The 26,653-nt window shown below is 37.0% G+C and overlaps 1 protein-coding gene across 2 annotated transcripts in view; it reads left to right on the top strand.

The window, feature by feature from the left end:
• The window catches only part of LOC148941226 (fatty-acid amide hydrolase 2), a 322,168-nt gene that overhangs the window by 74,449 nt on the left and 221,066 nt on the right, over positions 1 to 26,653 (top strand). For both annotated transcript variants that reach the window (XM_089104464.1, XM_089104463.1), the window contains exon 3: positions 16,849 to 17,066. In XM_089104464.1, coding sequence (XP_088960590.1) covers positions 16,849 to 17,066 — 218 coding nt within the window. The remainder of the gene's footprint in view (positions 1 to 16,848; positions 17,067 to 26,653) is intronic.

The following is a 26,653-nucleotide window of genomic DNA, read 5'->3' as shown; positions in this document are numbered from 1 at the left end:
GTATTTGACATGAACTATTATAATAAAAAAGAAGGAAAAGAAATAACTACTATAAATTGTGAAAAGAATTTGTCGTTGGTACTTAAATGTAAGATGTTAACAAGTCCAAAACTAGGTCCAGAATAAGTCCAAAACTAGGACTATGGGTCTTGTTGATTTCTTCCTTATACAACAGGGTCCGGGCGCTATGCCATAATTCTCTAAATTATATTTCTCTCCGTAGTGTTTGTTCATTTATAACAATCCTGAGAAACAACTATAAAAACGCTCCAGCCATTCAGAAAATCAGCGTCAAATTTCAAGTCAACGATCTAAATCTTTCGAGCTTCCTTTGGCATTAATGGCAAGACATTCAAAACAGAAAGCCATACACAACATAATGAAGAACTCTTAAAAGTTGAAAAGTTTTTTTTTTTAAAGACAAAATTTATGTGGAAATTCCATTTAGAAATTATTTATAATATTAAAATTTATGTCAAAAATTTATTCTCTTTTTAAAAAAAAACACTTAACGCCAGTTGGAACGGAATTTTTTCGGTATTCTTTATTTGGCATGAATTATTACAGATGAATCATAATTTGTTCCTTATATAAAACAGCTGTCAAACAGGTAGCAGAAAAAAAAACGTAGGGTACAAATCAAGGCTGTATCGAGGGTGGTTAGGGGGTTTGCCCCCCCCCCCACAATGTTTGTCCTACTAGTAAAAACGTAACAAATATGAACATAAACAAATTTTTGATAAATTAAAAAAAAAATCTAAGAACCCCCCCCCAAAGAAAACTTCTTTCGCACCCCCCCCCCCCGAAAAAAAGTCCTGGAAAAAAATCCTACCCACTATCAGTGAAGAAAAAAAGTGATTCTCCTTCTCGCTCAAGGTTGGGAACTTTAATTCTCCTGTATGGGGTTTGGAGCTTTGGTTATTCCAGTGGTAAAGTTTACATTTCGATCTGACGCTATTTTCGGGGGGTTTCAGGTTATTTTTTGAAATTCCAATAAGGTTGTTTTGACAATACACTTTTCTATTAGAATTAATCGAAGTAATAGTTACCATTCCTCAATCAGCTTTAAATGGCGGTTTTTTCTCAGCTTTTTTCTATACACATTTTTAAATTTTCGGTTACTATGTGCTATAGGTCGTTCTTTACTAGGTTACATCTGACGCTCGAACCATTATATCTTATTGCCAAAGACTCTTAAGTGACATATGACAGTAATTAAGCATCTTTCAAGGGTCTTATCCCCATTCTTTCAGCATGTTTTCCTCCGACGCCTCCTCTTTCAGTTTAAGAAGGTTTATCTCTATTTAAAAAGCTTGCTTTGTCTCTTTACAACTACTACTGCTATCAACTCACTGCAGCACTAAGCCGCTTGAGGCCAACACATCTGCGGACGCACCTCCTCTATCCCAATCCATTCAAAGCTTCCATCTTTACCTCCTGCCAAGAAGTTTAAATTTCCTTTAAATCACTTCTTACAGCCTCTTGGCCCCATATGGGGCCGACCTGCTTTTCGTTTCGCCCTAGATCGGTTGCCAAAAATGACGATCTTTGGCTGCCTGTCATCATTCATCCGCAAAACGTGTCCTAACCATCACAGCCTTTCGCTCGTTGTAGGCCTAGAAAGTGGCATACCACATCTTCTTCTTATTTAGAATAAGAAGCTCCTTTTATAGCTCCTTAGAAGCTCCTTATTTAGAATAAGAAGCTCCTACGGGCTCCTTTTCGCTTCCAACTGCACATTTTCACACTCATAATATATTTCACCAAATATATAATACAACATTTAAATACAATTCAAGGCATAATACAGAATTGGATTGACTTAAATACTTTCTAAGACCACACTGGCTATACATGACGTATGAAGCTAAGAGAGGAAAAGGAATAATAAATGATAAATAAAACCAAAAAAGGGTGAGAAAACGAGGATTTTGTCAGCCAGTGGTAAAATATGAAGACGAAAAACCAGCAAATATTTCGACAAGGACCTCCGCCAAGTCGTCCTCAGTGCTAAAAAAAACAAAAAAACAACAACAAGAATATCACTGGACAAGATCCGAACAAACACTGAATGAAATACCAAAGCCGAAACCAATGAAAAAAAGGATTTTACCGAAAAGATTGCGCAAGAATCTTTTGCCTAGCAATACTTTTTGCTCTTCTGCCATTTCGGTTTTCATTAGATATGTTAATAGGTTCTGTTAAATTTGATTGGGTGTAAATATCAAAAGAGTCTTTTAGTATTAAATTGTCATAAATTGGGCTTAATGATGTCTCCGGTGTCCCTATTTATAGCCAAATTCCTGTTTATATATATTTTTTTATCTCCATTACCTCTTTGAAAGATGGCGATAGGCCATTTACAGTAGATATTAAAGTTGCATCCTCAAAAAGAACAAGATGTGTAGGATTTTGGAAAATATGCTGGGCCAATGCGGAATCAAAGTTGTCATTTTTATTTTTCAATCTCAGGGACTTATCTATTGAAGTTTACCCCTCAAATGTACAAAAATTCTACCCCAAGGGATGTTCAGCCTCAAAGTTTTATGGTCTGCCTAAAATCCATAAGAAAGATATTCCGTTATGTCCTACTGTAGCATGTTATAGTTCTCCAGCTACAGGTGTAGGAAAGTTTTTGGCCACCATTTTTAAGCCTCTTTTAAGCACACAGAAATCTTACATAAAAAATTCCATAGAACTTGTTGAGAATTAAAATTTCATAGTACAACAGAAAAAAACATCTTATCTAGTTTCGATGCAGTTTTCATGTACACTTAATCCGATTTCCATAGATGTGAACAGGCCTTACAAAGAAAATTAGAGGGAAATTCTTCTTGGTCAGATTAGAACAACTTTGGAAATTGACACAATAATGATGCTTGTTCGTCTTTGCAACAAGTTTTCTTCGTATTTTAAGTTCCAAGAAAAAATTTTCCTTCAAATCATGGGCCTATCCATGGGCAGTGTTTTATATCCTTATCTGGCAAATTTTTACATGGATTTCATAGAACAATCTGCTTTGAATAGTTTCCACTTAAAACACTCCCTCTGGTTTCGTTTCGTTGATGATATTCTTTCTGTTTGGGAACATGGACAGGACTCTCTTGGAGATTTTTTGGTACATTTAATTTCTTTTGATTCAAACCTCCAGTTCACAATGGAACTAGAAGATTCAGTAAAGCTCCCTTTCTTGGATGTTTTGATTATAAAAAATACTCCTGGCTTTGAATTTTCAAACAGTTCGTGGTAACGAACTGTAAGTAAGGAGCGACCCGGCTCAATGGTAACCGAAACTCTAAAAAACGGAATTTTGATACCAATAGATGCATCAAAAGAATCAGATTTTAATTCTGATTTCAAATATATAAGTTCATCAAGTTTAATCGTATCTATCAAAAGTTACGCGCCTGAGAAAATTTGGCTGATTTTCGAAAAAAGGGGGAAAGACCCCCTAAAATTTATAGAACCTTAATGAAAATCACACCATGATATTCAGCTTATTAGAGAACCCAACTGTACAGGTTTCAAGCTCCTAACTACAAAAATGTGGAATTTTCCATTTTTTGCCAGAAGAAAGATCACGGATGCGTGTTTATTTTTTTATTTTTTATTTTTTTTTTTTTTCCCAGGGGTGATCGTATCGACCCAGTGGTCCTAGAATATCGCGCGAGGCTCATTGGACCGGAAATTAAAAGTTCCAGTGCCCTTTTTAAGTGACAAAAAAAAATGGAGGGCAACTAGGCCCCCTCCCACGCTCATTTTTTTCCCCAAAGTCCCCCGATCAAAATTTTAAGATAGCTATTTTGTTCAGCATGTTCGAAAATATTATAACTATGTATTTTAGGATGACTTAATCCCTCGAAGCCCCCAGGAGGAGGGCTGAAAGTTATGAACTTTACCCAATGTTAATACTGGTTATTGGGACCCGGCTCAATGGTAACCGAAACTCTAGAAAACGGTTATTTTGATACAAATAGATACATCAAAAGAATTGGATGTTAATGCTGATTTCAAATATATAAGTTTCATCAAGTTTAATCCTACCCATCACAAGTTACGCGCCTGAGGATATTTGGCTGATTTTAGAAAAAAGGGAGAAAGACCATCTAAGAACTATAGATCCTGAATGAAAAGTACACTAACATATTCCGCATTTCAGAGAACTCTACTGTAGAGAGTTGAAGCTCCTATTTGAAAAAATGTGGACTTTTACATTTTTTTTGCCAGAAGAAAGATCAGGGGTGCGGGTTTATTTTTTTTTTTTTTCCAGGGGTGATTGTATCGACCCAGTGGTCCTAGAATATCGTGGGAGAGCTCATTGGACTGGAAATTAAAAGTTCTAGTGCCCTTTTTAAGTGACCAAAAAAATGGAGGGCAATTAGGCCCCCTCCCACGCTCATTTTTTTCCCAAAGTCACCTGATCAAAATTTGTAGATAGCCATTTTGTTCAGCATGTTCGTAAATATTATAAGTATGTCTTTTAGGATGACTTAATCCCCCGAAATTCCCGGGAGGAGGGCTGAAAGTTATGAACTTTACCCAATGTTAACATATAGTATTGGTTATTGGGACGTATACAGTACAGACGTTTTCAGGGGATATTTTTCCTGGTAGTGAGGGGGGGGTCGGGCAGGGACGTATGCAGGGCGGGGGGCCTCCGGGCCTGGCCCCCTCGAAATCTCACGAATTTTTCATTTTCCCATAATTTTCTGATTTTTCTCACAGAATAATGGGTTTGAAGGATTTGCCCCCCCCCCCTCGAAACAAATGGCCCCCCCCCGAAACAAATTCCTGCGTGCGTGCCTGGGGTCGGGGGTTATGTAGGAGGATCTTTCCATGAAGGAAGTTTTCATGGGGGAAGGGACATTGCTATGAAGGGGATGCCGGACTTCCCAGCATTATTTAAAAAAAGATCAGAAATTAAATATAAAAAAACAAGTTTTTCAACTGCAACAGCAGCAACAACAAAACTTTAAACAAACAGAAAATATTACATATATGATTGGGTTCACCCCCTAGTCAATACCTCACTCTTTAAGCCAGAGATTTTTTAGTACTTTCATAAGAGCTATTTATTCTAATTAACGGCCTTTGTGATTAAGCGGTCATTTTTAAAGAATTGGAACAAAATTCGAACTTTCGCTTAAAGAGCAAGGTATTGACTAGGGGGCGAACCCCTAATATACGTATTAAAAATATATGAATATAGAAGTTCGTTACGTAAGTTATTTCGTAAGTTACGCATATTTATTACTAATAAAAACGTTCGTAAATAAAATTAAACAAGTTTCGAGAAAGCCATTTAACCAAATAAAAGTAAATTAATATGAAATTTTTTTTTTATTTATTCATTTAATGTGAGCCAAGATCAAAAACTTCATTAATTCAAAAATGATCGCAAAATAAATAAAAAAAAAACAAGTTTTTTTAGCTGAAAGTAAGGAATACCATTACAACTTAAAACAAACATAAATTATTCTATATATTAAATGGCCTGTCCCTTCCACAACGCCTCGCTCTTTACGCTAAAGTTTTTATTGTTTAAAAAATTAAAGTTGTGAGACAGAGTCAAACTTTAGCGTAAAGAGCGAGGCGTTGAGGAGGGGAAAGCCCCTTTCGTATACGGAAAAATTTCTGTTCGTTTTAAGTTTTAATGTCGCTCCTTACTTTCAGTTAAAAAAACTTGTTTTTTTTATTTAATCTATATACAGAAAGCCGACCCATAATGATCGGTATCTACACTTCTCGTCAAATCACCCTCCTTCTGTTAAAAGAGGGGTAATAATCTCTTTAGTCGACAGAGTTTTAAAAATCTGTTCACTTAATCATCTAAATTGTGAATAAAATTATACGAAATATATTCTATTTCTGCAATTGTTTTCCAATAAACCTTATTGAAAATATCATAGATAGACGATTAAAAAAATATAAAACAAGAAAATAGAGAGCCCGTCCCCCTTGATTCAGTCATTCCGGCAATTGAGAAAAAAACTTTCACCACTCTACCATGCATTTCAAAACTTAGTGATAAACTTGGAAAAATATTAGATAAACACAATCTCTCTTTTTTTTCAAAAGTGAACAAAAGGTTGAACATTTTTTCAACTCAGGAAGAGATAAAACTGACCGAGTACTGGGTAGTGGTGCCCGCAGAGTACCCTGTTCATGTGGGAAATTTTACATCGGTAGGACCCATCAACAACTAGGTGAACGTTTGCATGACCACAAAACTTCAATAGATAAGTCCCTGAGATTGAAACATAAAAATGACAACTTTGATTCCGCATTGGCCCAGCAGGATTTTCGAAAATCCTACACATTTTGTTCTTATTGTGGAGGAAACTTTAATATCTACTGTAGATGGCCTATCACAATCTTTCAAAGAGGTAATTGAGATAAAAAAAAATATATATAAACGGAAATTTGACTGTAAATAAGGACATCGGAGAAATTTCCTTAAGCCCAATTTATAACAGTTTAATACTAAAAGACTCTTTTGATATTGGCACCCAATCAAATTTAAGAAAACCTATTAACATATCTAATGAAAACCAAAATGGCAGAAGAGCAAAAAGTATTGCTAGGCAAAAAATCCTTGCACAATCTCTTCGGTAAAATCCTTTTTTTCATTGGTTTTGGCTTTGGTCTTTCATTCAGTGTTGGTTCGGATCTTGTCCAGTGAACTCTAAAAGGTTAGATTCTTGTTGCTTTTTTTTCGTTTTTTTCTATGTTTTTTTAGCACTGAGGACGACTTGGCGGAGGTCCTTGTCGAAATATTTGCTGGTTTTTCGTCTTCATATTTTACCACTGGCTGACAAAATGCTCGTTTTCTCACCCTTTTTTGGTTTTATTTATCATTTATTATTTCTTTTCCTCTCTTAGCTTCATACGTCATGTATAGCCAGTGTGGTCTTAGAAAGTATTTAAGTCAATCCAATTCTGTATTATGCCTTGAATTGTATTTAAATGTTGTATTATATATTTGGTGAAATATATTATGAGTGTGAAAATGTGCAGTTGGAAGCGAAAAGGAGCCCGTAGGAGCTTCTTATTCTAAATAAGGAGCTTCTAAGGAGCTATAAAAGGAGCTTCTTATTCTAAATAAGAAGAAGATGTGGTATGCCACTTTCTAGGCCTACAACCAGCGAAAGGCTGTGATGGTTAGGACAAGTTTTGCGGATGAATGATGACAGGCTGCCAAAGATCCTCATTTTTGGCAACCGATCAAGGGCCAAACGAAAAGAAGGTCGGCCCAATAGGGGGCCGACCATATTGGGTTTTTTCGTCTTCATATTTTACCACTTTGATTGTCTTGGGGAAAGTGCAAGTACTCGAACTACCTATTCCCCGCAGTTTAAGACCTACAAGCCGGCTGTTACCGATACGGCTCTTCGCTCAAGCTCTCTTCTGCGCAAGTTTAGTACATTTTTTTTTACAGCTTACTGTTTTAAATGCGACCAGTCAAATTTCGTGGTTCTCTCTCACTCTCTTTGCCGATCAATAACTGCAAGCTTGAATCGGAATGATATAAACAGAATGAAAATGTATTTGCTGATCGGAGAAGTCTGCTTTTTGGTAATTTGGCGCCCTTGTCTGCAAAATTGTACCCATTGTTTCTTCTGACAGCGCTAGTTCTTATCCAGAATCACTACAGGAAACTTTCCTCTCTCTGGAAACTTGAGACAAATAACCTTGCCCTGTTTTGATTTTCTTGGTGAAATTTATCTCCAGAATTGAGACAAATATGGGACCATTTCTAAACGATGTCCTTTAAAGAACCCCTTTATATTATAGAATTAGGTATAATATTCTCTAGGAACTTTGGGATTGTAAACTTTGTCTAAAAGCTCGTAAGACTTAGACATTGTCGACTTGAAGGATGGGGATTTTGCTTCGAATTGTTGGCGGGTTTTTATTGCTGTGTCTCAGGATTGTAATAAATGAACAAACAGTGTGGAGAAAAATATAAATGAATGAGTGGAAATTTTGTTTATTTTTCGACGAAAGGAGTAAGAATTGTGACACGCCTTGAGTAGTAAATCTTCGTCACATTTCTTCACTTTGTGAAGCTATGAAGAGCTGGGAACGTCTTGAAGGGAACAAAAGACGGTTTGGTTGTTACCAAATTGCTAGTTAAATAAAGCAATGTGTTTTTGTTACCAAGTTAGGGTCTCTTATCTACATAAATCATCTTTCTCCACCATCAAAAGTTGTAGTTGTTATACCCAGGGTCGTATCCAGGATTTTTTGGGGGGGGGGGGGGGTGCGAAAGGAGTTTTCTTCGGGGGGGGGGTCTTAAAGTTTTTTTTAATTTATCAAAAATTTGTTTATGTTCATATTTGTTACGTTTTTACTAGTCGGACAAACATTTGGGGGGAGGGGGTCAAACCTATAACCACCCTCGATACAGCCTTGATTTGTACCCTACGTTTTTTTCTGCTACCTGTTTGACAGCTGTTTTAAACAAGGATCAAATTATGATTCATCTGCAATAATTCATGCCAAATAAAGAATACCGAAAAAATTCCGTTCCCACTGGCGTTAAGTGTTTTTTTATTTTTTTATTTTTTCAAGAAAATAAATTTTTGACATAAATTTTAATATTATAAATAATTTCTAAATGGAATTTTCACATAAATTTTGTCTTTTTAAAAAAACTTTTAAACTTTTAAGAGTTCTTCATTATGTTGTGTATGGCTTTCTGTTTTGAATGTCTTGCCATAAATGCCAAAGGAAGCTCGCAAGATTTAGACATCGTTGACTTGAAATTTGACGCTGATGTTCTGAATTGCTGGAGCGTTTTTATAGTTGTTTTTCAGGATTGTAATAAATGAACAAACACTGCGGAGAAAAACATAATTTAGTTTGTCGAAGGTTTGTTTGCTTTTTGTACAAAAAAAAACAACAGTTTTATCTGAGGTCAGTTTCTTCCAGTAAATGATGACCACACCTTTACTCTCAAAAGTAATCCTGGGTTTACAGAGACCAAAACGTTCCACGCACAGCAGATTCAAAAACGTGAAACTGTTCGCATCAAATTAATCGTTTATCCGTTAAAATACAAATGGGCTTTGTTGATATGTTGCAACACAGCCATTAGTTGCGGCAACCAAGGGTCATGATGCATGAACTTGCTACAAAAACGACGAAACCTGATGGAAAACACAAAAACAGCCATTTTTATGTGAAAACGCAGCTTTTTTTCTAGGTTAACTAGAAACAGAATTGAAGAGAAAGCACTTTTTTCATAGCTGCGTTTTCAACAGCTTGGTTAAATTGTTGGAATGTAGCCATTTGTTGCAGCACCCAACCGTCATTATTTTTGAACTTGCAGTAAACAAAGACGGAATCTGGCCGAAAACATAAAAAACAGCCATTTTATGTGAATACGCAGCTTTGTTTCCTGGTTAACTAGAAACAGAATTGAGGAGAAACCACTTTTTCATCACTGCTTTTTCAACAGCTTGGTTAAAGTGTTGGAATGTAGCCATTTGTTTCAAAACCCGACCGTCATGATCCTTGAACTTGCAGTAAACAAAGACGGAATCTGACGGAAAATGTCAAAAACAGCCATTTTTGCATGAAAACGCGCTATCTAATCCTAGGATAAAAACAAAACCTAAAACAGCCTAAAGCCATAGACTGCAGCCATCAGAGCCACAAGTTTATTTTTTGCATCTTTGTTTTCCTTTGGCAAAAGTTGATGAAAGAAATTATTGAAAATATTGTTAGGTTTAATTTTTTGTCATTTTAATTTTAATTTATTTTATTTTTTATTTCATATACTTGTTTGATTTCATTCCACAGCTCTCGGGCTAAAGTAATCAATATAGAACACATTTCTATCAGAGGCAACGCTACAGCGTTGCCTATAGTAAAGGCCATACGGCTCCAATGTTTTATTATTTATTTATTTTTTCCCAGAGGCATTTCATATGGGAGGGGTCGTCGTAGAAACTTAAAAGAGGGCTCATTCGATTGGAAATCGAGAGTTCTAGTGCCCTTTTTAATAATCGAAAGTGATTGGAGGGCAACTAGCCGCCCCCCACGCCCATCATTCCCCCAAACACATCCAATCAAAATTTTGAGATAGCCATTTTGTTCAGCGTGGTTAATTTCCAGATAGAAAATATGTTTTTGAGGAGGACACTCCCCCACAACCCTCAGGGTAAAGGTTTTAAAGTTTTGCCCTGGGGGTATATAAGATCTTTATAGAAGGCGTTGTCGTAGAAACTTAAAAACAGGCTCATTCAATTGGAAATTCAAAGGGCTAGTGCCCTTTTTACTTGTCGAAAGTGATTGGAGGGCAACTAGCCCCCCCCCACGCCCACCATTTCCCTAAACACATTCAATCAAAATTTTGAGATAGCCATTTTATTCAACATAATTGATTTCCAGATAGAAAATATGTTTTTGAGGAGGATACTCCCCCACAACCCTCAGAACAAGGGTTTTAAGTTATGCCCTGGGGGCATATAAGGTTTTTATAGAAGGTGGTGCGCAGAAACTTCAAAACAGGCTCATTCGATTGGAAATTCGAAGGGCTAGTACCCTTTGTAATAGTCGAAAGTGATTGAAGCGCAACTAGCCCCCCCCCGTGCCTTTCATTCCCCCAAACACATCCAATCAAAATTTATAGAAAGCTATTTTGTTCAGCGTAGTTGATTTCCAGATAGAAAATATACTTTTGAGGAGGACACTCCCCCACAACCATCAGGGCAAGGGTTTTAAGTTATACCCTGGGGGGATATAAGGTTTTTATAGAAGGCGTTGTCGTAGAAACTTTAAAAAAGGCTCATTCGATTGGGAATTCAAAGGGCTAGTGCCCTTTTTAATAGTTGAAAGTGATTGGAGGGCAACCCACGCCCATCATTCTCCCAAATACATCCAATCAAAATTTTGAGATAGCCATTGTGTTCAGCGTAGTAGATTTCCAGATAGAAAATATGTTTTTGAGGAGGACACTCCCCCACAACCCTCTGGGCAAGGGTTTTAAGTTATGCCCTGGGGGCACTCCCCCACAACCCTCAAAGCAAGGGTTTTAAGTTATACCTTGGGGGCATATAAGGTTTTTTATAGAAGGCGTTGTTTTAGAAACTTCAAAAAAGGCTCATTCGATTGAAAATTCAAAGGGCTATTCCTTTTTTAATATTAGAGAGTGATTGGAGAGCAACTAACCCCCCTCTCACGCCCACCGTTTCCCCAAACACATCCAATCAAAATTTTGAGACAGCCATTTTATTAAACGTAGTTTTAAGTTCTTTATTAGATCTTTGAAGAGGACAACTCTCCCACAGCCCTCAGGGCAAGCGTTGTAAGTTATGCCCATGGGGCATACAAGGTTTTCCATAGACAACGTTGTCATAGAAACTTCTGAAAGGGTTCTTTCAATTGGAAATTTAAATTGCTAGTTCCCTTTTTAATACTCGAAAGTGATTCTAAGGCAACTGATACCCCTTCCACGCTCACCTTTTCCCCACACACATCCAATCAAAATTTTGGTATAACCATTTTGTTCAACGTGGTTGAAAATTCTGGAAATTATATGTTTGAGCAGGACACTCCCCCCACGGTCTTCGGGGGCAAGGTTTATCAATTAAGCCCTGGGGGCATATATGGTTTTAATGGAAGAAATGTTAGGATAAATTTCAGAGTGGGCTCGTTTCAATGGAAATTGAAAGTTCTAGTTCAATTTTTAAGCGTCAAAATATATTGGAGCTTAACCAACCCCCCGCCCACACCCTTTTTTCCCAAATGCATCCGATAAAAATTTTAAGATAGCTATTTTGTTAAATATAGTTCTTAGATCATATAACAAATATTCCAGTGTTGACCCAACCCATCAGGGCCCGAGGGCAGGCGTTGTAAGTTATGCCCTGGGGGCATTTATGGGTCTTATGGAAGGGATGCTCGTATGAACTTCAAAGAGGGATCATTTGATTGGAAACTGAAAGTTCTAGTTCACTTTTTAAGAGTCAAAAGAGATTGGAGTGCACCTAGCCCCCCCTCCACGCCCTTTTTCCTCAAAACCACCCGATAAGAACTTTGAGATAGCTTTTTTTCAATATGGTTCAAAGACCATATAACGAAAACTCAGGGGTCAATACAGCCCCCCAGGGCCCGAGGGCAGGTGTTGTAAGTTATGCCTTACGGGAATATATGGTTCTTATTGAAGGGATGCTCGTAAAAAATTCAGAGATGGCTCATTTGGTTGAAAATTGAAAGTTCTAGTTAAGTTGTTTCGAGTCAAAAGAGTTTGGAGGGCAACTAGCCCCCTCCCATGCCCATTTTTCCCCAAATGCATCCATTAAAAATTTTCAGATAGGCATTAAGTTAAAAATTTCCCAAAACTCAGATAACAAAAACTCCGGTGTCGTCACAACCCCCCAGGGCCTGGGCGCAGACGTTGTAAGTTATGCCCTGGGGCACATATTGTTTATATGAAAGGGATGCTCGTATAAACTTCAGAGAGGGCTCATTTGATTGGATATTGAAAGTTCGAGCTCACCCTTTAATAGTCAAAAGAGATGCGAGGGCAGCTATCCCCCAACCCATATGATGAAAATTTTGCGATAGATATCTTGTTAAAAATAGTTCAAAGGTCGGATAAGAAAAAATCTGGTGTCAATAGAACCCCCCAGGGCACAGGGAAGGCGTTCTAAGTAATGTTCTAGGGGCATATATGGTTCTTATGAATGAGATGTTGGTATAAACTTCATAGAGGGCTAATTTGATTGGAAATTAAAAGTTCTAGTTTACTTTTTAAGAGTCTAGACAGTTAAACTATCCCCCCCCCCCGCTGTTTTTGCCCAGATCCGTCCCCTAAAAATTTTGAGATAGCCAGTGTTTTGGAAGTTGTTCAAAAATTAGATAATAAAAACACTCCCCAGAGCCCGCGGGATAGGCGTTGTATGTGTTGTCCTGGGGGCGTAAATGGTTCTTATGAAAGGGTTGCTCGTATAAACTTCAGAGAGGGCTCATTTGATTGGAAATTGAAAGTTCTAGTTTAATTTTTAAGAGTCAAAAGATATTCGAGGGCTACTTGCCCCCCCCCCACATACCAGTTTTCCCCAAGCCCGTCTGATAAAATTTTTATAATAGCCATTTCATTAAAAATAGTTCAAAGGTCAGATAAGAAAAATTCCTGTGTAGACGGAACCCGCCAGGGCCTGGAGGCAGGCCTTATGATTAATTCTACAGGGGCATATATAGTTCTTATGATAGAGGTGATCGTATAAACCTCTAATAAGACTCGTTTGATTTGAAATTGAAAGCTATTGGTCCGTTTTTATGATCCAAAAGAGATCGGAGGGCAACTAGCCCCCCCCTCCTCCACGCCCTAAATGCATCAGATAAAAATTTTGGGATAGGCATTTTATTAAAAATAGTTCTAAGTTCTGATAACAAAAAACTCCGGTGTTGACACAGCCCCCCAGGGCCTGGGGGTAGGCGTTGTAAGTTATGCTCTGGGGGCATATATGGTTGTTATGGAAAGGACGCTCGTATAAAATTCCTAGAGGGTTCATTTGATTGGAAATTGAAAGTTGTAATTCACTTTTTAAGAGTTAAAGTGATCGGGGGGTAGCTAGCCCCCCCCCCACTCCATTTTTTTTCCTAAAGGCATTTCATATAGAAGGGGTCGTCATATAAACTTCAAAGGGGGCTCATTCGATTGGAAATTGAGAGTACTAGTGCCATTTTTAAGAGTCAAAAGTGATCAGAGGGCAACTGGCCCCCCAAGCCTCAGAGACTTCAGAGAGGGTTCATTTGAATGGAAATTAAAAGTTGTAGTTCATTTTCTCAGAGTGAAAAAAGATCAGAGGGCAACTAGCCCCTCCCGGCCTCTACGCCTTTGGGTGTATCGGATGGATAAACCCATGCAATAAAAATTTCAGGTGACAATTTACTTAAAAATAGTTCAACCGTCAGATATTAAAACTCTAGGGTTGACACCCCCCCCCGGGCCCCCCCAGGTTTTTTTTAATTAATAGCCGGTAAAAGATGAATCGCCAATAAATAATTCTGTATTTTTTGGAAAGAGCAAATATAAGAACTAAAAACGGAATTCAATAGAAAGCTATCTTTTAATAGATACATTTGCGACGGCCTACTTGACCTGTTTCAACGCAGCTTTGAATGGTCGTGACACATGAAATTGCAGCAAAAACGGAATTAACCTGAAGGACAGCACGAGAACAGGCATTTATTTATGAAAACTAATTTTGGATGAACCGACAACGGAGTCAAGTTAAAGTAAAGTTGTAAAGTCCCTGATTTTAACCCTTACCAAAGTTTATTTTTCCTGTTCTATTAATCGATTAATTAAATTGTTGAAAATTTAATTGACTGAATCTGAATTTATTTGTTGTTTTATTTCGTTATCTTATTGATTTACTTAAGTTGACACACGGTCCTAGAGCAAAGTGATTGACAAGTAATCGATTATTCCTAAGCTTTCGAAGAAGTAAGAAACTTTATTTTACCAACTGTTTCATAGTTATTCAAACACGAATCATTCAACTCTGATTTAATACCCAAAGGGGTATCATAATTTTATCCCCCATATCAGAGTATGGGTAACTTCTAAGAGTAGGAACTGTCGCTAGTGTCGAAGAAAAAAATATCAACGCCATCTAGCATCTGGCGATACTTGGCATTATTTTCTGTGTAAAAGTAATATTAACTAATTTAATTAGTGTAATTGGTAACATTACGGTAGTAATAAATGTCTGATCTCAAATTCTGACAGAAAAATGATCACAAAGCTTTAAAAAAATGCCAAGTGTCGCCAAACGATAGATGTCGATAATGTTTTTTTTTTACATCAGCGCCAGTTCCCCTTCTTATAAGTCGCCCATACGCTTCGCTCCATATCTATGTTGCCCTGCTAATCCTCACTTTAAGCAGGGCCCAGCAACCTGTTTTACATAATTATATCAGAAGTGTGAAAATGTCAGATACGACCTTTTAACAAAGGGGGCGACATGTTGTTATCACTTGACCCATTAAAAACACTCTGAGCAAATATAACATCGTTAGAGGACCGTGCAAGAACGAATTAGCAAGGCCATTTGATTTATGTTGCTTTTTATTGCTATCATTTGTAATTCTAAAGATAACAAGAATCATATTAAAAAGGATCTAGATAATTTGAAAAGAAAATTACAATAGAAGACAAAATGGAGGGAAATATTACTAAGCACCTCTGAAAGTAGATGTCACTGCTGGACTTTTATTTATTGTTAGACATCATGTAGCAATATATTTCCGTGTCCGGATAATTGTGGCTTCTCAGGTTGCAATTTGCTTAAAAAAATAGTAAAGTTTAAGTTGAGTTACGTCTCTATAAGTCGCGGTCGAGTTGTCCCTGATTGATGTAATTAATTAAAAAATTTTTTTTTTCACAAAATAAGTTTTTAAAGAAAAGTAAAGAACTCCATTTAACCAAAAATGAGCAAAAATGAAATCAAATAATCTACCAATCGTGAAACTACCACTAATCAGCATCGATAAATAAATGAAACCCAAAACGAACAGAAATTACAATAATTAACCGAGTCAAACTCAAAACGAGCAGAAATTAGCATAAGTTTGGCTCAAAACCCCTATGCCTTACCAAGGCCAGAACATAATTTGCACTTTAATGAAAAAATATAAATGTTTTTACTTTTATAACTTTTATAAGTCAAATAATATTAACATTTTGATTACTAAATATCAGTATATGTATATTAAACTGACAATGGACATTCGTTTGTGTTTTTTTCAGTAAAGTGCAAATTATTTTCTGGCCTTGGGAAGGCATAGGGGTTTTGAACCCTACTCATGTTAATTTTTGCTCGTTTTGAGTTTGACTCGGTTAATCATTGTAATTTCTGTTCGTTTTGGGTTTCATTTATTTATCGATGCTGATTTGCGGTAGTTTCACGCTTGGTAGATTATTTGATTTTATTTTTGCTCATTTTTTGTTTAATGGATTTCTTTACTTTTCTCTGAAAAACTTATTTTGTGGAAAAATTTATTTTGTGGTATATAAGCTGTTTAACAAACCCGGGTAGATTTCCTGACAAATATTTTCTTGATAAAAAATTTTCCGATATTTGTTGAATGGTAAAGTCAAACCATTTTTTTAAAATTTATAATGCTAAAAATCTCAGAAAACCAGATAATGGCGACATTTCAGGGAATGAGGTAACGGAGTCACTCAAGTATGATATCATACCCCAGAGAAGCAGCTTTCAAAAGATACTTCATCTTGTATGTGAAGGTGCAATTTTTGCAAAAAATACATTTTATTTTAATATTATCTTTTATGTCACTTCAAAAATGCTATAGATATAGCGATTTCCTTTCAAATGAGCCATTTCCCAATATTCTACGACTGCTGATTCAGTACAATTACCCCTTGGGAAGAAAAAAGAAAAAATAAGACAAATTATTGCTTTTTAAAAGTAATTTTCCTTGTTTTTGAAGATTTTTGATCCCATTCTCAAGGGGTTTTTCGACCCTGGTGACCCCAATGGTACAGCTTTTTTGTCGATCCGACAATGTTTTTGAAGGGTCTCAGGTGATTTTTTGAAATTGCTATAAATTTGCTTTTGCAATAAAGTTTTACTATTAAATTCATCCGAACTAATAGTTGTTAATAAAATATGACTAGTGAAATTGAACCGTAGGGCTAATAAGATCAAACTTGAATAGGGCAAATAAAATCAAACTTACCTACTTTAGTAGCTAATCAAATGTAGTTATTGAACTGTGACTAATGAAATCGAACCGTATGTCCAATAAAGTTGAACTTGAATACGCTTCACATAATTATCATTTATCATAGTTTTCTTATTCAAGGTATGGCTTTGACTGCGGGCTTGGTCAAAAGGAAAAACATGAGGGCCAAAAAAGATGCGGACACTGTTGCCACACTTCGTAAGGCTGGTGCAATACCATTAGCAAATACAAATGTATCTGAACTTTGTATGTGGTGGGAAAGTAGCAATAATGTACATGGCAGAACAAACAATGCGTATGATCAAAATAGAATTGTTGGTGGTTCGTCTGGAGGTGAGGTTAGTGGAAAAGATTTTTGTCTATTTTTTAAATGATTTTTAGATGTTTTTTTATTTTTTAGGTTGATCTGTAAAACACAGCTATTTTTTAGCTATGTTTCCTGACGGTATTTTCGCAGTCTTTATTTAGCCAAATAAAATTTTGGCGGAGATTCATCTTTTTTAACCGAGTGCCCAAAGACATCGGTGAGGGGGGGGGGGGGCTCCTAACTTCCTTGAATTTTAGGAATGAATTAAGCCTGCAATCTGGGTACTGAGGTGATAACAATCCTCTTCTTATTACAGAAATATGTTGAGATTAAAATGAAAGATTATATTCACACCCTTCATAGCTTATACTTTTTTTTACCTCCTCCCTCTACTTTTACACTCTCTACTTTCGCCACCCTATTTCTCATGGTTTTTATTTTTTAGGCAAAAGAACACCCTGTCATTTAGCTGCGTTTCTTGACGGTACTAATACATAAAATCTTTAATTGGTATTTTTCACAAGGTAATATGAACCAAGTAAAGCTATCAATCTAAAATTAATCACAATTTTGCTATTAAGTTATGATTAATTGTGTAAGTGTGACACCTACACAACTTTGAACAGCCTTGTCGACCTCAGGTGGCTGTACGTTGAAATGAGTTGAAAATAGTAGGAGCAGTAGTAAGAAAATGTGCCCGGGGTGGGTACAATCGCCCTTCTTTTTTAAATAGAGGTAATTTGACTTAGAGGATAATGAAATTCAAGAAGTTCATCAGTTTTTAAGAATTTCTTTGGATTTAATTAGAATCTAAATCAAATTACCTCTATTTAAAAACGAAGCGTGATTGTGCCCGCCTCTGGTACATTTTCTTACTACTGTTCCTATTATTTGCAACTCATTTCAACGTACAGCCACCTGAGGTCGAAACGGCTGTTCAAAGTCCTGTAGGTGTCTTGGCCATATGCCTTAAGGGGAGCCACTTCTCGAGTGAGAGAGTTTGTGGTAATCAGCTTTGAACAAATATTTCTTAAAGCAGCTTTATTCACTGCACGAGGTTATCTGTTAAAACACATAATTGATAAAAATAAAAATAATAGCATAAATAAAAAAAAAAAAAAAAAAAAATAAAAAAAATACCAACATCTTCATTGGAGGCCGTTAAAATACAAAAAAAAATTAAGCCCTATTTTTCAATATCTACAGAGAAAGGGGAATTCTACTGCTCCTATAATTAATTGGTCATTGTAGCTTTCAGTCCCTTACAGCCGTTCAAGCTGTGTCAGTATGTTGGCTGAATTTACCCAAGGGTTAATTTACCTCTTAATGTACCCACTTCTCAACAGAGACAACTTTTCCACAGTCAGCCAACATACTGACACTTGACAACATACTGATCACATTTTCACGTAGATAGTTTCGGAGACCACACTGCCTTTCCATGACGATAAATAAAAGTTTAAATAGGGATAAAATTCTTTTGATAGACAGTGATACCTTTCACAAACATCGATAAAATTTCACAAAAAATACTAGATATTTCGGTCACAAATGCAGTGACCATCATCAGTAGTAAAAGTAAACTAAAACAATTAAGAACAATAGTTTGTATTTAAATAAAACCTTAATATTATTAATAATAATATTATTTCGTATATAAACTATTGTTTTTAATTATTTTAGTTTACTTTTACTACTGATGATGGTCACTGCATTTGTGACCGAAATATCAAGTATTTTTTGTGAAATTTTATCGATGTTTGTGAAAGGTATCACTGTCTGTTAAAAGGATTTTAGCCCTATTTGTACTTTTATTTAGTAACATGAAATTTTTTATGAAAATTTTATATTTACTCGGTACAAATAATTCTTTTGTTAGATACAAGTTTGAAAATCCATAAGAGGAAGCTTTTAAAGCCAAGAAGTTGGTTGAATGTTTACTAACTCAAAAATGGTCAATGGAAAGTTCAAGACTCATAACTAGAAATGTCAAAGAAATGTCGTATAAGGTTAAAGCCAAGAAGTTGGTTGAATATTTATTAACTCAAAAATGGTTAATGGAAAGTTCAAGACTCATAACTAGAAATGTCAAAGAAATGTCATGTAATGTCAAAAAATGTCATAGTCAAAATTTCTTGACCAATACACATATAAGAACTTAGTTAATGAATGCACTGAAAAATGTTGATGTTCAGGTATGTTGGGGTGGATGAGCTCAGAAAATGTCAAACAATGGACGTGGTGATCAATTTTAATTTCATTGGGCAATTACATTAGACAATAGAGAATTAAAAATGACATTAGAAAATTCTCTTAACATTAGAGAATTGGATTAAACGTTAGAAAATTAGAACTTGGCATTAGAAAATTTTCTGACATTAGAAAATGACATTGATATTAGAAGATTATAAATTCATACTATGAAATTCTCTGACATTAGAAAATGACATTAGACACTATAAAACTAGAAATTGACATTAGAAAAATCTTTGACGTTATAAAATGGCATTAAACATTAGAAAATTAGAAACTGACTTCGGACAATTCTCTGAAATAAGAAAGTTACATTAGACATTAGAAAATTTGAAATTGACATTAGAAAGCTCTCTGAAATTAGAAAATGAAATTACAAAATGAAGGTAAACGTTAGAAAATTATAAATTCACATTATAAAATTCTCTGACATCAGAAAACGACACTAGAAAATGACACTAAGCTTTATATAGTCCAGGCGCCAAGTGAAGCTATCTTGTTTATTTCCAAAAGTACATGTTGTGTCGTGTACATATTTTCTGAGTGCATACCTTTATAGAATCAATATCAGCGATTTTGATTTGCTCGGGTCCAGCTTTCCACAGGGGTGGCATCATAGAAAAAACATGCTTAGAAATGTACGGTTTTTTCGAAGTTTTCGAATGATAAGAATCGAAACATGGCCAATAACTTTCCAGCAAAAAAAGTCTCGTATTTACAGAAGAAAAAAAAAATCTAAATTTAGACTTTTTGGATATTTTCCTAGGTGAAGCTTTGTTAAATACTTCTAACCTGCTTCTGACAGAAATTAATGTTAGGCCTATATTTTGATTTCAAATTGAATTCGGATCCTAAAGATAAATTTATCTCTTAGTTAGCTATTTCAATTGTACATTAATGGGTAAATTTTTAGGCTGGAATTTGAAAAACCTAGTTTCAGTTTAGTTTTCAGCTCACTCGGGGTGTGGGGTCTAGGCTAGTCAGGAGCGCAGTATTTTTTCCATCTTTGAAAAGACAGACGAGTATAGCCTAAGCTAATTCAAACTGAATTGCTGCTTATCCAACCCAGACTACAATTTTGTTTTTGTATTTTGTACTTGAATTAATATTAAACTAAAATCGCGTTTCGTTTGTACTGTTTGTTTACTTATTAAACAATGATTAACAGACTAATTAACAATGCCATATATCAATACAAATTGATGTACTATAAGTTTTCTAAGAGAATCATAACACTGGGTAATTTTTTTTTTTTTTAATCGTCCAGGGTTTTCCAACTGAATAAAACTGATTTTGACGCTAAGAGCCCGAAAATGAGCTTGGGTTTGCTCAATCGAGTCAGGATTTTTGCTACGGAAATTTAAAACAAATTTATTTCTCATAAAAAAGAAACAAATTTCTGCGGATCATCAGCTGAGAAACTCCTGGAGATTGAACAGTAAATGTATCCAAACTCAAAACTTTAGAGTTCACGGCATAAGTCGGCGTTTCTTTGATTCCCATGTGTGAGTAGCTGCTGGGTTGTCTCTTCAGCACCAGCAGTAGTCCGCCATCATGACTGCCTCCACCTTCCCTGGTACCCCTCCTTCCTTTGGCACATGCTGTGATGGAACCTTTCTCCCTGCTCGTCACTCAGCGCCCGAAGGTTTTCAGGGAACTTCTCCTTGCGTGAGAATAGGAAGTATACCTTTGTACTTATCAAACACCCGAGTCTTTGGAATGCCTCTATCCTGTTGCTGACGAGTATGGCGTGGTTTGCTGCCTTCATGTTCCCAACGAATTTATTCAGCACATGTATAAGCAATTTCCACGCGAAGTACTCTACCGTGGTCATTGACTTTTCGAACTCTGTGTCCATTATGAGCTGTCGTATGTGTGGGTCTTCGAAAATGCCGACCTTCAACTTCTCAATAGTCAGTCGAGGAAAGGCTCGGCACTGGTAGTTGAAGAACCTCGTATCCTTGTCCAGAGCGCGCGTGAACAGTTTCATTAATCCAAGTTTCATGTGTACCGGTGGGATCAATATCTTCTCTCAGTCAACTGGAGGTTCATTTATGATGTTCTCGCCCCAGGTACTAACTCCTCTGGTGCCAGCCACTCCTTCTTTACATAGTGCTGTGATCTTTCTTGACTGTCCCACATACATATAAAGCATGGGTTCTTCGTGAACCCGGACTGCTGACCAAGTAGAAAGTTCACGGTCTTGAAGTCGACGCAGATGATTCACTGATGCTGCTCATATTGAATTTGGTCAAGCACGTACTTCACTGCTTTACATGTTTCTCTGAGAGTTGTGGAGTGCACAAGAGGGATTGAGGCGAAGTGGTTCCTGTTATGGAGGAGCACACTCTTCATAAAGCGCTTGTTGCTGTTAATGAAGAGCTGCCAATCTCTCGGAACGTATTGAGAAGCTTTGAGTTTACCAAGAAGACCGGTGACATCTCGAAAGTACACGTGGTCTTCCTCCTGCCAGAAGTAGTCCGTATAGTCCTCATGCCTTCTATGAAAGAAAGCAATACGCACGTCCTCACCAAGTAGATTTTTCTCTTCGAGTCTGGAGGTCAACAGCTTGGAGGAAGTCTTTAACAAGCTGAGATCCCGAACCAGATCATCAAGCTCAAATTGTGAAAATGGCTACAGACCACCTTGTGCTTTATATTCCTCTTCTGTAAATCCTCCCTCGTTTGCACTGTTAGCCTTGTCGCCAGAGTCGAGAAGGTCTGTGAGCGCTAGTACAGGGATTTCTTCGCAGTCAACAACTGGGAGGCGGGCTGATGGAACATCGGGATACTGGAGGCAGTTTTGATTCTTCCGGTTGATGCCAATGATATTGATGGCACAGAAGTAACAATCCGATGCAAGATCTAACGGCTTCCTCCAAACAATCGGAATCCCAACCTTCAGTGAAGGTTTCGCGCCCTTTGTCCACCGCCAGAGATATTCCACGTTTGTCTTGCACACCGTGTGCGATGCCCAAGACTTATCTTGGTCACCCAGCTTAACATTCAAAATAAGCCTTATAGGTGCGCTTTGCAAATCCTGCGATCTTCCTCATGTCCACTGACAGCGTGTAATCTCCGCAGATGTTGCAGAAAATGTCAGGTTCATTCCTGCTTGACCGTCGCACCGAAGCAATATCAATAAAGTGAAAGAAATAGAAAAATGGACGTTAATGTCAGGCAATGAAATTTAGAATAAATTTTATTGGCTAAGGGTCAATTAAATAACCTTGCAATAACGTATACACGTATGCAGCTACTTTAGAGAAATGACATAATGTTGTAATCGATATATTCTTCAAGAAAAATATAATTTTTTTTTATGAGTGAATGAGTGAGTTCTTTATTTAACAATAAAAATCATAAACAAAATACTACATCAACGAAATATCCCCCATAAGGCCCCATGGCCGGGAAAGAACAGGGGAGAAAAAAATACCAATACAAAAAATATATATAAAAAAAAATCCAGTCGCCCACCTTAACAATCCCCAGAATGACAAGCTAGGCAGGGGAGAACACATGAATTCAGCAATTCAAATAAATATCCAATTCAATCCAGAGACATCAACTCCAAGGGAAACCAGAAAATACTCAATTACTAGCTAGGAAATCTCTAACATAATTTTTGGACATACCAAACGAGTGGCAGCTTCGTGCAGACACAGGGAGCGTGTTCCAAATCCTGTTGCAAGTTGTCAGAGGGGTGAAGTCAGACCTCACTGATGGAGTATGAAGAATCTGTAAATTTCTAGAAGTGCGGAGAGGATAAATCGATTGATCAGAAACAAAAGATATATTATTACACAGAGCAGCAGGAAGATGGCCGTGCAACTGTAAAAATATGAAAGAAGAACAAGCAGGAAAATAGAGAGATTTCAAATCAAGCAAGGGTTTATGTGAAGATCGGTTAGTTTCCTTAGTAAGAGTCCTTGCTTTATCACAGAGTTTTGAAAGTGGTATCAGAGACGAGGGAAAAGTTGACATCCAAATAACAGAACAATATGAAACATAAGACTGAACGACGCTGTAGAACAAGATTCTAAGAATCGACCCTGGAAATATTTGAGATTTCTAAGGATTCCAAGACTCCTGGATACTTTTATTTTAATCAGGTCAATATGATGCTTGAAGGAAAGATTTTCGTCAAACAAGATGCCAAGGAATTGAACGTAACGATCCTTAGGTCTACTTAGAGAGCGTCTTGATACATGTATTTTATTTAAGTCACGGCAAGCCTTTGAAACTCTGGAGAAAATGAGAAAAAATGACTTCCCGACATTTAAGACAAGATAATTTACTTCAAATCATTGGATCACTCTTTCAAAAACGGCTTTTATCTTTCAGCAAAGATCGGACTCAGTTCTACTAGCTGTGCCAAGATTACTGTCATCAGCAAGTGCATCCGGTAAGACGAACTCCTGTCACAATTAGTGACGGATGCTGGTTGACAAAGACGACAGCAAATGGTAGGTTTTAAATTTTGAACCGCATTCATAAGGTCATTGACGTAGATTAAAAAGTGTATCGGCCAAATAACAGATCTTTGTGGAACGCCAAACTCTATTCCAAAAGGGTTAGAAAATTGTGGATCAACCGAGAAAACTCGACCAGATAAATATGATAGAAACCGAGAATAAGCATTCCCTCCTATACCAATATGGGACCATTTCCAAAGAAGGACCTTGCGTGTTAATGAGTTGAATGTTTTTCGTAAATCGAGAAAAAGAGCAGTAGGTATCAGACCAGAGTCAAGAACTGAATGTAAATAATTCAAAAGAGTTGCGCATGCATGCTCAGTTGAGTGCTTCGCCCTAAAACCAAACTGAAAATCATGAAAAAAGTGTTTAGAATTAAGAAAATTAAGAAGTCGACAAAGCATAGCTTTTTCAAATATTTTACTTAACACTGATAAAAAGGATATGGGACGATAATTTGCAGGATCATTCCTAGATCCACCTTTAAAAAGATTTATAACGCGAGCACGCTTTAAAGCACTTGGGAAAACACCGTTTTCGAAGGAAAGATTGATAGATCTCGTGAGGGCAGAAATGATGACAGGAAGAATGAACTTTAACCTTATTCGGAATATGGTCTGGGCCAGAAGATGAAGAACCCCTCAAACCATTGTCAATTCTGGCTATTTTAGCTTCGGAGGTAGGTTCCAATGCCATTGATTTAGGACAAGGCGGTCCAAGGTAAGATCTAAAGTCAGGTAAAGAAAAAGAAGGACTTACAGAAGAGGCTGTAGTTTTGCCAATATTAGCAAAATAGGAAGTAAACACATCTTGAACTTTTAGCTCACCCTCTACATTTTCGCCTTCCATCACAATACTTGAAGGGGCAGAAGGAGGCAGAGAAGGTGGCCTGATAACAGAATTGATTGCTTGCCATGTCTTCCTAATGTCTTTACCACACGCAGAGAATTTTCTGTAATAAAATATAGATTTGGCTTTTCGGCAAAGCGAATTATAAACTCTTCTATAAGCTTTGAAAAGTTGAAGTCGAGAATCACGAGAAGATGGTTTAGAGGACCTGTAAGCCTTCCAAAGATTATTTTTCTTCCTCCAACTTTTAAGGAGTCCCGGAGTCATCCAAGGATTCAAAGGGGTTGTTCTTTTCGATGCCGGATTCGACTGGGGCGCAACACATGTATCCAAGGTAACTTCTTTCAAAGAATCATAAAAAGAATTAAACAAAGAATCTAAATCAGACTAATTTTCAGAAATACTCCACAAACAACCCGCCAACCCTGATCTCAGAAGATGCAAACACTGATCGTTGAATTTTGAAGTGGAAAAACCTGCTCCTTGGTTCCTCCTTGGCAACGCAACGGAAAAATCCTACATGGAAGAAACAGAAAAATGGTCTAAGATGTCACTCCTCAACACAAATTTTGCACCAAGGTCAACGATGAAAAAATATTATCAAGTAAAGAAGCAGTAGTTTTAGTAATGCGAGTCGGAATGCATGCAGAAGGTAATGTTCCACAAGCGAGCATTGTTGAAAGAAAATCCGAGGACGAGGATGACCTCCGGTCACACAAATTAAGGTTTAATTTACCCATAATGACAAGTTCACATGAATGAAGTTGGATTGTTTCCAAAACCTCATCAAGAATCTGAAGGAAAGAGGGAACAGACCCAGTAGGAGACCGGTATATTTTCCCAACAATAACAATACAACATAAATAATCAACTTTTTCTAAGACACCAAAGGGTGTCAACAAGTGAGCGGATTCGTGTTGGGTGGCTATCACCCTGCTCACGTTTGTAAAGACGGCCACGATCAGACTACACGTTTCTTACACCGTATCTGTCTCTTGCGCCTTCAAAAATTGCTTTTTTCATTTTTGCAAAATATTCGGTGACAAATACGCCTGATTTCGCCAGCTTTGATTTCGCTCTGAAAACAGCTTACACCTTATCTTAAGTTGCAAATTTCACAATAACTGGAGCCACAGTCGTAGGTATCTAGATATTCCGAAAAGCATTCAAAAGTCTAAAGCGGTTTACAGACAACAACTGATCTTTCTGGACATTTACACCCATTTTCTTCAATATTTCAAGAACAGTAGTAGTTTCCGGGGTCCTGCTTCACTTAAAAAAAAACTAAAGAATCAAGTAAACGCTCCTGTTCATAATCATCCAGCTTTTCCTCAATGGTAGCCAGCCGTGGTTGTTTACATCGTTGGAAACAACCACACAGGCCACGAAGATGTAATGGGCAAATTTGGACATGGAAAAATGAACAGAAGAGGAGAGCGCCTTATCGAATTCTGTAGAGACAGTGATTTAGTCATTACAAACACACTGTTCAAGCACAGACCTCGCCGTAAGACATCCTGGATCTCACCGGATGGAAAAACTAAAAACTTAATAGACTACATCCTCGTGTCTAGACGTTGGAAAACGTCCGTCCTAAACACAGTCACGCTAGCTGATGGCGACTTTGACAGGGACCACTCGCTTGTCATGTCTAGGTTCAAAACAAGACTTAAAACAGCATCAAAGTTATCTCAGAAAACCCCCAAGTTTCGAGTAGATCTACTGAAAGACGAAAACACACGTTTGACATATATCACCATTCTATCCGAAAAAATTTCGGAGCTCACGTCGAGATCTCCACCTATCTTGTCTTAAGGAAGATATTGACAACCTGGTGACTAGCAGCACAAATATCATATTTGATGTCGCTCATTCCACACAGGGTACCCAAAAAAAAACATTCAGAAACCTTTGGATAACAGACGAGATCATCTCACTCTGCGGCGAAAAGTGCCAACTCACGAACAAGCAAGATAAAGAAAGTAGGGGTCGATACTAGCAACTCAAACGAGCTGTTGAGAAATCCATCAGACGTGCTC

The sequence above is a fragment of the Artemia sp. Qi Xiang Cuo genome, chromosome 18 (assembly GCF_049724085.1).
Source record: "Artemia sp. Qi Xiang Cuo chromosome 18, ASM4972408v1, whole genome shotgun sequence".
NCBI classification, from domain to species: domain Eukaryota; kingdom Metazoa; phylum Arthropoda; class Branchiopoda; order Anostraca; family Artemiidae; genus Artemia; species Artemia sp. Qi Xiang Cuo.
The sequence above is the reverse complement of the archived record's forward strand: the minus strand, read 5'-3'. Positions and strand labels throughout refer to the sequence as shown.